This window comes from Poecilia formosa, unplaced genomic scaffold (assembly GCF_000485575.1).
Source record: "Poecilia formosa unplaced genomic scaffold, Poecilia_formosa-5.1.2 Scaffold215, whole genome shotgun sequence".
Lineage (NCBI taxonomy): Eukaryota > Metazoa > Chordata > Actinopteri > Cyprinodontiformes > Poeciliidae > Poecilia > Poecilia formosa.
In genome coordinates this window covers 291667-305034 of record NW_006800154.1, presented here as the reverse complement: position 1 = coordinate 305034, position 13368 = coordinate 291667, and the positions used below count along the sequence as shown (strand labels likewise).

General features: G+C 38.3%; 1 protein-coding gene and 1 long non-coding RNA gene across 2 annotated transcripts in view; one reads left to right on the top strand and one right to left on the bottom strand.

Moving 5' to 3' along the window:
- The first annotated feature begins 3062 nt into the window (after positions 1–3062).
- Positions 3063–4059, top strand: ccl20a.3 (chemokine (C-C motif) ligand 20a, duplicate 3). The gene is made up of 4 exons (XM_007567930.2): positions 3063–3217; positions 3347–3455; positions 3571–3645; positions 3735–4059. The coding sequence occupies exons 1-4, from the start codon at positions 3142–3144 to the stop codon at positions 3766–3768; spliced, it is 294 nt and encodes a 97-aa protein (XP_007567992.1). The 5' UTR covers positions 3063–3141; the 3' UTR covers positions 3769–4059.
- A 4780-nt stretch (positions 4060–8839) lies between these two features.
- The window catches only part of LOC107838133 (uncharacterized), a 15586-nt gene continuing 11057 nt past the window's right edge, over positions 8840–13368 (bottom strand). The window contains exon 2 of the long non-coding RNA XR_001664195.1: positions 8840–11300. This is a non-coding gene — a long non-coding RNA (uncharacterized LOC107838133). The remainder of the gene's footprint in view (positions 11301–13368) is intronic.

Sequence of the window (13368 nt, the reverse complement as noted above, 5' to 3'; positions counted from 1 at the left end):
ACCAAGGGCTACTTTAAGCAAGAGATGACTTGCAGCTACTTTTTTTTTCTTTTTAATACGCATTTGATACGACAAAACTCACAAATTAAGTCACAAATTTGATTATCAGTTCTTACATGAGAGTCCTTTATGACCCTTTTCTCTCCAATAAGCTGTTCCTCTGACAAAAGATGCAAAATGTTAACCTTGTATTAAATTATGAACAACTAGAATTTGCAACAGATTTTCTCAAGCATTGAGGGCCCTTAAAGTCTTGGGAGAAGTCAAAGTGGTTATACTATTTAAGATGACGTTAAAAGTGTAATTAAAAGTATTTAAATGTAGCTGAGTCATCAACCTTGATATTTTGCTTTACATAAATATTACAGATTTTTTTCTGTCATCTTTCATGTGACATCACTATTCAATATTTATAGTGAGAAATGGCAACTTTTCTATTTTTTAAATGTGTTTTAACTCATCAGTTTATTGAACTATAGATTAATTAAATTATCTAATTTACAGTAAAAGAATTTTAGCTTTCTGTTCGTAACTGTTTTAGTAGTTAGTTTATTATCGCTGGGACAGTTTATTGCATTTTACTGCATAAAATGCATTAAACACATTATTCAAGCAAGAAAAAACAATTCTACTAAATATTCTCATGACTTATAAAATAAGTGACGTGCACTATTCTCAAATAACAGACATGAGCCCTTCATTTCTCTTTAATACTGTTTCTATGTCAACATCCCCAAGTTTAGCGATGATAAGGGTCATTAGAAAAGTATGGATATCCTAACATACACAACTTTTTAAACTGTTTCACACCTATTAGTTAATGTCACCTTTGACCTCAAAAGCCATTAACGTAAATGTTCGATCCCGTACTTTAAGAATTTCTACAGTTGCTTTCCATTTTACTAGCGTATTTGTTCTCGATCGTATAAACGTCTTTCTTTTAACGTCAGCTGTCCCAATCTTGAGGTGGCAGTGTGGGCTGTAAGTCATTTTTTCCCTTTTCCTCTGCTGCTGTGGTACTTTTCTACCTCAAGGAGGTGCAACATGTCTTCTCTGGTTGTGAAGTCATCAGTTGTGTGGGAATCATTTCTGATGCTCTGAGTTTTTTTTTTTTGTTTTTTTTTGCCATTTCTGAACTTCTGCCTCTGTTTTCTAGAAATCCTCACCAGAGCCTTATCGCGCTCTTCCACCTCTCTCCGAGTTTCATTTTTCTTCTATTCCACCTCTGACTACACTTCACTTACACTAAAATCCAAAAATACTCAAACTCCTAAAAGATTTAGACTTAAGACAACCAGGATGTTTCTTCTAACAGGAAGTAATATTTCCAGTTTGAAGCGACCCGCCTGAGTGTTGAGTCTGATAAAGAAACTGTGTAAGATTAGGGTGTTGGAGCCGGCAGTGGGAGGAATAGAAAGGACTGAACAAGACACAGAGAACAAAAGAGATGGGTAAAAACTCTGAATGCCAGAATACACTGCATTAACCCATTTTCATCCTCTGTTCCCAGAAAGGAGGAGTTTCACAGAAGAATAAAAACATCAGCGCTCCAGAGTGCTCCCTCTCTGTTTTCCCGTAGGCTGCAGGTGGTCCTTTGGGGACACTCACACGTGAAATCATTTCGCTCGCTGGCAGCATAAAAGACTGCCTCTTTGAAAAAAACATACACAGCCTGGCCAAAAATAAAGTTGTCATGGAGAAAAAAGTCACATAATCTGACAGTATATTGATATTATTAATGCTGCTTAAAAGTGCATGTAGAACTTAAAAGGATTTCTCAATAGTTTCTTTGGTAAATTGAGATCTTAATTCTGTGTCACATAATCAAGCCTGCTTTACGCATACATACATATTGATTCACTGAACTGTAATTTTAATGCATCGTTTTATTGGTTATTGGTCTTTTCCTTTGTTGTTTGTTTTTACTTTTTGTACTTTATTAGTTTTCCTTATTCTTTGCGTTTTACTGAGTTTAAAACTAGCCTAGTTAAGGAGTTTGTCGACTAAAGTATTTTAACTTGAAGTTTAAGTATTTTATTAGCACATTCTTACGTCTGTGAGAAAAGTTGTTTATTCTGTTAGCAGAGCATGCTATTTGAGAATACCAGTGTGCAAATTATTTTATTCCTCTGATGTTCCACACACCACACCTCACCAGGGAGGCATTCATAAAACATCAGTTCACTGAAACTGATCGCTTCTTTGACTATTTATTCCTGATCATCTGGTGATGCTCCTACTTGTTCATTTCAACCTGAATAACTAACTTTGTTAATAATTGCCTCTGGCATTTCGTTAATAGTTACTCATGGCCAAACCGACAAGTGTAATAGAGGGGAGGCCTTCCAAGCAAATAACTATGTTTGAGTTTAACTGAGTTAATAAAAATTATGATCAACTAAAAGGTTGAAGCATTTTTATCTTTATGCTGTTTCATGATGACCATACATACTTTTTTAACTTGGCATTTGCAAGCCAATAATCACCATTCCGCTGGTAAAGAGTAACTTAAAACTCGTGCAACATGAGATTGCTGTGTTTCACCTGAGATCTTCCTGTCCTCTCCTCTCACTAACCTTCATAAAATATGTCCACATGCCCACACATTCCTTATAAACTTAGTCATTTGTGTCTCTTGCTGTATCACTTACTGAGATCTATATATGAAATCAGCTTAATGGTTTGTTTGTAAGATGAGGAATTTGATTGAATGGACAAAAAACTGTAATCAAAGTAATGAAATGTATTTGTATGATTGTGAAGGATTAAGCAAACCTTTTATAATTTTTGCTATAAGCATAACATTTTTACAACCAAATGTTTATTTTTTCACCTCTGTTTTATTGTTGTTGGGTGTTTTTTCATTCCGACAGCACATGTCAACAACAACAGCAGGTTAGATTAACACCTAAATTTATCACTTCACTACTTCAGCACGTGACCAGGTTAACTTTATTCAGCCTTTGTTTGGGGCAAACTCTGGGGAATTTCAGTCATGCTATGACACAACTGGCCAAGTGGGCAGAGCCTGCTCTGAGGTGTGTATAAAAGAGTTCAGTGATCAGCAGCTCACAGAAACCCGAGAGAGGGAAGGAGAGACCACTTTCAGACCAGACCAGCTCCAGGCAGCAAACTGAAACTATGGTGTCAATGAAAGTAACAGTGATGGTGGTGACACTGGTTACTCTTTGTGCCCTGGCGACAAACACACAGGGAGGTAAGCATTTGCTTTCAGATTTCTTCTCTCGAGCTTGTCTTTTTTTATGTTCTTGTTTTCTTGATTATACAAACATAAATGACGGACACAGATACTTATGCCTTACTCATCTCTTATCTTTCCTGGCAGCTTATATTTTTTGCTGTAGAAGATACATACCTTGGAAAATACCATTCTCAGAGATCAAGGGCTTCTCGGTGCAGAAAAGCACAGAATTATGTCCGCTCACTGCCATCATGTAAGTGATTACTTTTTTTATTACATAGATTCAAAATTCACTTTATGTATTTATTTACTTACCATTATGATTATATATGCACATTTTATTAACTATGATTCCTTTTCAATTGCAGCTTCCACACAAAGACCGGAAAAAGATGTGCTGACCCAACTCAAAAATGGGTGATGGACTATGTGAGCCGAATAGAGTGAGTAATTTTATTGCTAAAAAATAGTCCTAAAATTTTACAACAAAAAATGAAGATGTTTAATATATCTTTTTCTGATGCAATTGCAGAAGTTTGGCAAAGAAAATGTCTGTCTCCAAGTAGAAAGAACAAGCAACAAAGATTCCATTGGAATAACCTGCAGAGGATGCCGAGGCCAGCTACTGCAAACCTGTTTACAATCTTCGCTTCGCCTGCTATCCACAAACAGAAAAGGCTTTGCTGCTTTGTGAACACCAGCTTAAAAAAGCAAAGCTGATACTGTAATGCTGTAAAAGCAATGCTCATAGTGGCTCAGTTGTAAGAGCACTGTACATATTATATATTATATATTATGCTCTTTATATTAATTTTGTATTCATTTTTACACAAAATAAAGATTTGCTTTGGAAAGAATCATCTGTCTGTGGAGTTCATAAAAAATCTTAATCCAAATGACATTGGATAATAGAAAAAAAAAACCTCTTTGGTCCTTTAAAAGGTTCAGTTCAGTTCTTTATTTTCCCACGTGGGATAATCTGTTGTACAGCAGCAGCCAATCAGCAGCACATCTCAGCAGCGTGTAAATGTAAAACTTCCTCGTCAGTTTTTTACCTGTCAGGAAGTTCCACCTCTGGGAGTTTTGAGTTGTGAGTAATGTCACGGGAGCTGAAAACGAGTTCAGCTATGAAAGCCCTGAATGTGATGCAATCTAGAGGAAGTTACAGGTAATCTGTTCTTTAAAAGCACACAACAGAACCGGCTTTTCATGCGGATATTCAAAGCTGTTGTATCAATGCTGATATCAGCTTGAACTCAGTTCCGTTTATTTATATGCTGGGTGATTTATTTGTAATTAGTGAATGAAAATCTAAGATCAAATTAATGTTTTGTGCTGGTTGATGTGTTGTTTTTTTCCCCCCATGCTCTTCATTTTCTCTCTGCAGAACAGGTTTTAGGTCCAACCTGTTCTGCAGCTATGTGATGCAAGACACAAAAACCGGTCAGACGTTTACATGCATCGTTATAAATGATGGTTATAATTTTAATAATATTGGTCTTTTAATGATGAGTTTGAACTTTTCTTTTTCCTGGATGGGTTATTTATGTAGTTGACACCTTTTGTGAGATTTTTAGGAGATCTGCATGAACAAGTTTAAATTTGTGGATTTTCATTAATGCAAACTGGGTAAAGATTATTTATGTAGACTCAAATACTCACCACTCCACTAATATTCACATAAATATCCCTTACAGAGCTTCAGACAAACCACACACCTTTTGTAGCCACTATCAGACGTCTGTTATAATTGCAGCTGGATAGTTTACCCCTGTAATTATTAAAAATCAACTTCATTTCAAATCAACAACTCGATTGTTGAAACAAAGACACACTTGATTGTTCCAACACGACATAGACCCCAAGCACACAAAACTGTTTTTCAGATGGACGAGTCAGGCTAACATTAGGCTTCTTGACTTCAGTTTTATTTAAAATGTGTGGTTTTTCAATAAATGTTAAGCTTGTTACTGGAAGCCAACAAACTGAGATGAATTTAGATTAAGCCAGAATTATGCCGCATATTAGCAGTTTATAAACAAACCCATTCAGCTGATTGAAGCATTGTTGGAAAGTTAATTGATTTCAGAAACTTAATTCATTGAGTGAAATACATTATATAGATTAATTACTCAAAGACTGATGTTTTCAGACTTTAATTCTTGTTCATTTAGTTTAGTTTTCTGCTTACAGATGAAAAAACAAAACATTTAAGGTTAGACTATTACAGCCGACCAATAAACAACATTTTTAATAAAGAAATGTGGACTAAATGAAAAGATTATTTTCAAAAGATCCTTTTATTCTGACAACCAACCCTCATCAGAACACAGTCTAATTTATAAAATATAACTAGATTATACTTGAAACTGTAGGTATAACCATGACATTAAAAGCTCTAAATTATTTTGGCAACAATCAGACTCCAGAAGAGCGTGATTTAACTATACTGCTTTTTTAACCATCACTTTTCAATAAAAATGTGAGGTTTCCTTTCAACCTCACATCATGGTTCGTGGCATTTATTAATATTAGTAGGATTATGATTTTACAGAGTGAATAAGATAATATTCATCTCCAGTCTACATCAGCAGCAGGTTCTACCAGTGATGTTGTAATGATCTTGTCATTTCTGTTATGTTGTAGAGCACATTCAAATTAAATTCACAAATGTTTTTTTTAAGCTGTGAATTCAAAACAAGGTTAAATTTTAATTAAAAAATCACTGACATAAAATTTCCACGAACCAGTCTGGCATACTCAACCTGGGAAAATCCAGGACCCACGTAACTCACGTAATATCACTTTTGCTCTCAGAAAAGAAAACTGTAGCTTTTTCTTTTTTTCTTTTTTTTTTAATGTGCAACCCCACATAAGAGTCATTGACTGAGTCAAAGTAGACCACAATGGAAAACATGGTAAATCATAAAACAGCAGCAGAAGAAGAAGTGGAGGTTGATAAACTCCCTCTGCTGTCAGTTAAACATTAACTTCTGCAAACATTGGAACAACAGTAAAACAGAATCACAGCTCATTTTGCTTAGGATTACAATAAACCAGGGGTAAAGCAATAACTTCAACCCTTTTCACTGATTTTATGAGAACAGATGTGGTGAGCATATTATTTGTGAATAACAGATATTGTTCATAAACTTCAAGTAGTTTTTATTGAATATTTTACATAATGTTTTGCTAAATACTTTTAAACGTATATAATTTTTTAACATTAGATTTCACTGCATGTTAAAAATCTCAGTTTTGGTGTTTCGCCTGTCAGCATATATTCTTTAAATGTGTGATTTTATGCTTCTATGTGTCTTCGCAGCACTTTTAAAATGTTCTTTTGTTTTTGTTGCTTTTTTCTTTTTTTGTGGTTTTATTCTTTACTAGATTGACAGGAAAGAGGGCCGAGAACTAGATTAGGGGACGACATACAGTAAATGTCGCCGGGCCGGAAGGCCAACCCAGGTCAGCTCAACTCTGAAACCTCTGCACATGGTGCAACCGCTGATCCACTTAGCACTCTGACAGCTTCTAAACACCAACATATTTTTTACTTTATTACCTTTTTTGTAGTCTTTAATTTATTTATTTATTTTTAATGCTGCCAGCTGTCTTGATGAAAGACGTTTTAAATCCGGCTCTGAATAAATTTCTCAACTTTTTCTTTGTTTAGGTCATCGGGCTGCAACTTCCTGTTATATGAAAAAAGCAGGTTGCCTCTTCTTGCTGATGAAGCAGAACATTACCGAGCTGCCGACAAGTTAAATGAGTCGTCTAAAGAGTTTAAAGCCTCTTTAGAGAATTAAATGTCTATTGGTGAAAATGCGTGCAAGCAATAATTTACATGCCAGGTTTAACAATTAATACTAAAATGCTGGGGACAGTTACGACTTGCAAAAGTATTTATAACCCATGGAGTTTTTCACATTTTGTCAGGTCACAACTAAAATATTCAAGGTATTTTGCAGGGACCTTATGTAACAGATAGACCAACACAATGCAATGTGTTGGTCGGAAAGTGATACATAATTTGCAAACTGTTCCCAGGTGAACAGCATGAAACATACTTGTCTCGACCTCTCTTTACTTGAAATCCCCAAAATTAAATCCCTTGCGACAAATTGCCTTCAGAAATTACACATTTAATTTTTGTTCAATTTAATCTCAGTATAAAACCAAGCTGTCCTGAAAAGGCCTTCAAGGTAGCGAACATAATAATCAAGCAAAATAAAAAGCATCATGAAGACCAATGGGAAAACAATTAAAGGTTGGTTTGAATAACAATATCCCAAACTTTAAACATCAAAGAGCTCTGATTATCCATCATACATTAAACCCAAACCTAACTGTTCACTCTACAAACCTTGTATTTATTGAAAATTGCCAAGAGAAAACCCAAACTCTAAAGCCGCGCATCAACCTAAGATCACCACGCCCCACTGTGAAACTCAGTGGTGGCAGCATCATGCTGTGGAGATGCTGCTGACTCGAGAACTGATCAATGTTGACAGGAAGAGGGATGGAGCTAAATGCAGGAAGAAAATCCTAAAAGAAATTCTAATGGGATTTCGGCTGAGTTTCAAAATACTTGAAAATGAGGTGAAAGTTCACCTTTCAGGAGAATAGCCCGAATCACACAACCAGAGCAAAAATGAAGTGGTTTAGATTAAAGGATATTTGTGTCAGAATGCACATCACACTTTTCAGATCTAAGATGGTAAAAACAAAAAATTTTAGAAATCCATAATTTTTCATTGCACTTCACAATTATATTAGCGAGAATGCAGTGGGATACATTCAAATGTGTTATAATGTGAAAAAAACCCATTAACATCAGCTTTATTGCATGTAATGCCCTTCAATGGACGTATGAATATGAACATTTTAAATTAATTAAAGTCTTGGGATGTTCGAAAATATAGGAAAAAAAACTAAATAAATTTTAAGGTATAATGATTATAGGTTACTTTTTTTTTCATTCCGTTTGTTAAATACATAGGAAGTCGTGTAAAAGACTCAACACTAGATGGCAGTAACAGCTCTTCAAAGACCTGTGGCGTCTTCAAATAAATTTGAAGTTGCTGCGAGAACGTTCTTCTATGAGGGGCCCCTCATATTCTTCTGCCGCACTGTGACGCTTCATTAAACCGTCATGTGAACTTTCCACCCCATTTCGTTCACTTCTAACACCTAAACTTTTTTAGCTTGAGGACAGACGATCCAAACGTGACCTCCTACGTTTAATCAAAGGGGACATCTCACAGGAATCGGACCAAGAACGAAGAAAAGTAAATAAATAAATAAATACAACCGCGTTTTGATAGTTGTTGGCAGCGTCAACAAAGCTGAACCAACTTGAAATTTTCTGCCTGTCGCATGAATTCATCCCAGATGACAGTCCGAAGCGACGCTCCCAGCCGCTGTTACATCACCTCCACTCTTCTGCACCACTGCACAGAGTGCTTTTCTATGAATAATACAGGGAGACTTGGGAGACGGGGACACGGACATGGAGCTTGGTTACTAAATGACAGAAAAAGCACTTTGGAGAAGGAGCGGTGGAGACATGAGAGAATACTCCGCGTGGCTTAATCGTGTAATTCGGGCGGCAAAAACACACATCAAACACTGATAAATTGGTCTGGATTGAACTTTATTGGCTTAGTCAGGAAATCACTGAAGAAACGTTGTTGAGAGAATAAAACGACAAACGCAGCTGAAAACCAGATATGTACATACTCTGAGTAAAGAGACGTTTAGTCATTTTATGCCCCTGCAGTCTTCAGAAAAATAAAACAAACTCTTACTGGTCAATTAAAATTATCTAAATTGTTTCCTTTTGATAAATTTCCAATTTTTTAAAGGGTATTTTTTTTTGTTGGTTTCGTCAAAGTCAGGAGTTTAGACACAGATTGCTATAACTTTAAACAATTTGAGTTTACCTTTTTTGACACCATGGAACGATCAAAGGAAGCTAGCCAAGAACCCCAAAAACAAAAGTAGAAAACATTGTAAAAAAGACAACATTGTTGTCTTTAGTCAGCGTAACACAAGTCCACTCAGAGAGGAAGAAGCCGTTATTCCAGGAGCAACGTAAAAAGCCAGATTGCAGTTTGTAAAATCACTCAGACACCAAGACTTTTATTTTTTGGAGACATGTCCGGTGGTCTTATGAAACTAAATTGCACTTCAATAAAAAAGAAGGAAAAGCTTGTGGGAGGAAGCTTGCTACAGGAGGAACTGGTCACTTCCTAAATTAGATAGCGTTATGAGGCAACAACTTCAAGTGGAAATATTGAAAAAGGCATCTTAAATATATTAGCCAGGCATATTTTGGACCGAAATCGATCCTCAAAACGGGCAATGCACCATTAAATTGGTTACAAAGCAGTTTCATTTGTTGTGGCCATCATAAAGTTCTGATCTCAGCCTGCAAACCTGACTGAGTTACACCACATGGGCCAGAAATCCACCAAAGTTAAAAAAAAAAAATAATGATAAGAAGAATTAAATTTTGCAATTTTCTCTTTGTTGTTGCTTTTCAAACTGAGAGAAATAAAGGTTTCATCTTTTTCAACAGAGTGTGTGTACATTTGGTTTCAGCGGCGTGTGAATAACTGATACAGGACAGTGAGAGGTTTCACAGACGGCAGCAATAAGGTGGGTCACAGACTGTGAAGAGAGACAGGGTTATTGACTTTATGTTTCCCAACGAGAGCGTTAGCGTCAGTGTTGAAGTAAAATAACATATTACACCCTGAGACGAGCAGACGCGTCCTTTAACGTAGAGAGCACTTGCACTCTGGGACTGGTAGGTAGAACTCCAAGACGTTTAAATACAGATAACGAGGCATCTTTTATCAAAAAGGTGGAAATACTCTTCCTCTTACGTTGCAAAATTGCTTTTATTCAAACACATTTCCATGGGCACCAGGAGAATTATTATGAAAAATAAACTCAAAACTAAATCTATTTCTTTTTTCTAAAGCTGTAATCTTCCTTTTTCCCCTCAATTGTCCTCCCTTTTTCGCAAATCTGCCTTCCCTGCCAGCGCAGACACACAGTTAACTGAGCTCAGCGTATAATTAGACAAACAAAAAAGAGAGGGATGAAACATCTAAAGGAGAAGAGACTCCAAATGATTACACATTCACTCGGCTTCCTTCCCCCATGCTGCACACATAACCATCAATTAGAGGAGAGAAGAGGAGGCTGAGGACAAGCAGGCAGCCAGAAGTCTATTTGTGCCGCCTATCTCTCTGCCTTCCTCCTCTGAAAACTCCCGGCACCGGAGAGGGAGGAAGAGAGGGGAAAAAATAGAAGTGAAAAACAAGAAGTACATAAATAAAGAAATCAGAGTGCTTCACATCCGGTCGTCTGATTGGCTGAGACGCGAGTCAGGCAGATCTGGGCCACAGTTGCACTCATTGTTCAGTGAGCTTTCTTACAGAGTCCAACCCAGCGACAGCAATGAATGTTGATTGTGACCTTTGGTCTTTGGGTACAGCGAACACAAAGTGGCACTTATGAGCATGTGCGCATGTGGTTTCCATCTCTGCATTTGCATGTGGCGCCCACTTGCCCTTTTGTTCGTTTTTTGGTCTTTCCCCCCCCCATTTTTTTTTTCCGTTTTTTGCTCCGATTTGACATCGCCAGAGCGAGCCACGGGGCACAGTCAACGGTCGATGGTTTATGTGCTACTCAAACCAAACTCACCGACAGCGTTGAATGTTCGCCGAGGCAGGCGGGGCGGCGGCCCTGACCCTGAGCCGATGTGACAGAGAAGGCAGGGCGCAGAGGAGGAAGAGGAGGAAGAAGAAGAGGAGGAGGAGGAGGAGGAGGATAGAGACTCGGGCAAGACCAAAGAGGTCAGGTTGCACAACAGGGGGGATATAATGACACAAGACAGTGGCAGAGAGTGTCCTGTCCTTGGGGCACTGACAGTTCTGATCATGTTATACACACAGAGTATAACGAGGTGCGTTTAAGCTCGGATATGAGCTTTGAGAATCTGCTTTATTGCAGATTACCATCTTGTAATCACCAGAAACTGAAGTCTTTCTTCTTCGGGGTTAAAAACGCGCTGCAGCAGCATCTGAAACACACACGAATATGAGACGGTTAGCGATGACACGCCAGCAAAAGGAAAAGCCTGAACATGGCTAAAGCTGTGATGGGGTCAGAGGTTTTTTCCAAAACAATCTTAGATTATGTTTTTGCTCGTGTTGCCGTTTACTTCACTTCTCCAGCTTACGTTTGAACTTTAAACGAAACAGAGTCAGGACGAAGGGAGAAAGATTTCAGGCCCCATAAAAACAGCTTGAGTGTTTATGTGGTTTGTGGCACAGAAATTAAAAGTCAGGGTTTACAGAGTGACCTCTTGTGTCAGGGTTTTGCTACGTCATCCTCAGATACCTGATCCGTACGAATCTCCAATTTGAAAAGTGAAACAAAGCAGAAAATCTACTTTTTCCAAAGCATCCAGGTTAGTGTAAAAGACAGGCCCAAAAGTATTCACACCACCGGCACATTTAGATTTTTAGTTGGTGCAAAGTTAGTCTCTGCTAAGAAACGGTGGACACATTCCCTCAAAACATGATAAAATTATCTAAAAATTTGCTTCAAATTATTTATATACTTCTTAACAAATGGGGGAAAAAATTACTTGCATTCTAACAATCATCCTTTTGCACATTTCCTCTGGTATTTTATTTAATTCGCTTTCTAGATGAGCTCCAATTCTCTGTACCATGGCCCTAATCTTTAGGTTGCTCTACAGATTGTCTATCAGATTCAAGTGAGGCCAGTTTAAAACATTAATATTATTCCTATCGATTAATATGGGAAAACAAATTAATTGATTGAAATAATATTAGAGTATTATTTTTTTTTGTCATCATAAAGTATCTCCTTTATAAGTGGATGCAGTGGGCAACCTTTCTGGAACAAAACTCTTTATCCTTCTTTACCATTTTAAACTAGCATTGTGTTCTTTGAGTGAACTGACCTTTAAATTCAAAAAGTTTCTAAAAAACTACAAAAAGTAAGAACTGCTTTTTTATTTTTTTTGTCATCCTGACAACCCCTACTTTAGTCTGACATCGCTCCGCTAATGGTTACTGAGCCATTTTCAAATCCGTGGACATCCAGCACAGAGAACAATACCGACGTCCAACTGTGCGGCCCAGCTTCTTTCGGACCCCCTCTGCGGCGTGGCCCCTTCTCAGACCAGGAGCTGCCATTGTCAGGAGCGGGGCCAAACAACTCTCGGCAGTGTCGTCTCACCACTGCTGGCTGCGTGAAGGGGGAGGCGGACTGACATCAGAATGACAAATGCTGATCTACGGTCATCCATCGCCTTATTTCATCAGCTCCAGGCTGCTGATGTCATTATGCAAGCCAGACCTGCATCCATTACTCTGGCGGGGTACGGGAGGTAGCGCTGTGGCGTGATAAGACACCGGCTACAATGGATGACTAATGTGTCACATCATTGGAGCTGTAATTCAGAAAGCAATAAAACAGACAAAATGGTTTTTTGTCTTGCGAGTGTGCAGGGTCTTTGATTTACGGCCTCTGCGTTCTTTCACGCTTTTGTCTGCAGACGTGCAACACCCTCGGAAAGGGGGAAACACTGGCTGGTTTGTAAATAATCTCAAGGAAATACAGTACGATATTCACAGGCCCCTTGTAAACATACTTTCTTGACTGCGTACCCCCGAGGTGGAAGTGTCTGTTCCGCCGGGGCCTCAGATAAGAGACCAAAATCATATGCCTTATTACATCTTCCCCACTCCATCACAGTCACAAGCGCGCACACACTTACACCTCGCCCCACAATGAGACGCGAAATGAAAAATAGGCAGAGGGTCGGCGGAGAGGGGAAAAGAGGGCTTTGCCATGGCAACCCCAGTGTCAGCCATCCATTTCTTCTTAATCCCCCCGCGCCCCAATCCCAGTTCAATGTCGCGCCCTCTGAAGGGACCCCCTCTCTACAGCTGAATATTTCTTTTGTGGGGAGAGACTGCCTGGGTATATATGAGTGTGTGTGCGTGTGTGTGTGCGTGTGCAGGAGGGGCTTACAGAGGAGGAAGGGATTGAGGTTAGAGAGGTTAGGGGGGCAGATCATGGCTAACACAGTTTAAGAGGAGAGAAGGGGGGGG

What these genes read in the sequence shown, in the direction of transcription:
- ccl20a.3 (XM_007567930.2), top strand. Translation starts at nt 3,142, where the DNA reads ATGGTGTCAATGAAAGTAACAGTGATGGTGGTGACACTGGTTACTCTT. An exon ending in TGTCCGCTCACTGCCATCAT is followed by an intron (nt 3,456 to 3,570) that starts GTAAGTGATTAC and finishes TTTCAATTGCAG; the next exon opens with CTTCCACACAAAGACCGGAA. An exon ending in GACTATGTGAGCCGAATAGA is followed by an intron (nt 3,646 to 3,734) that starts GTGAGTAATTTT and finishes ATGCAATTGCAG; the next exon opens with AAGTTTGGCAAAGAAAATGT.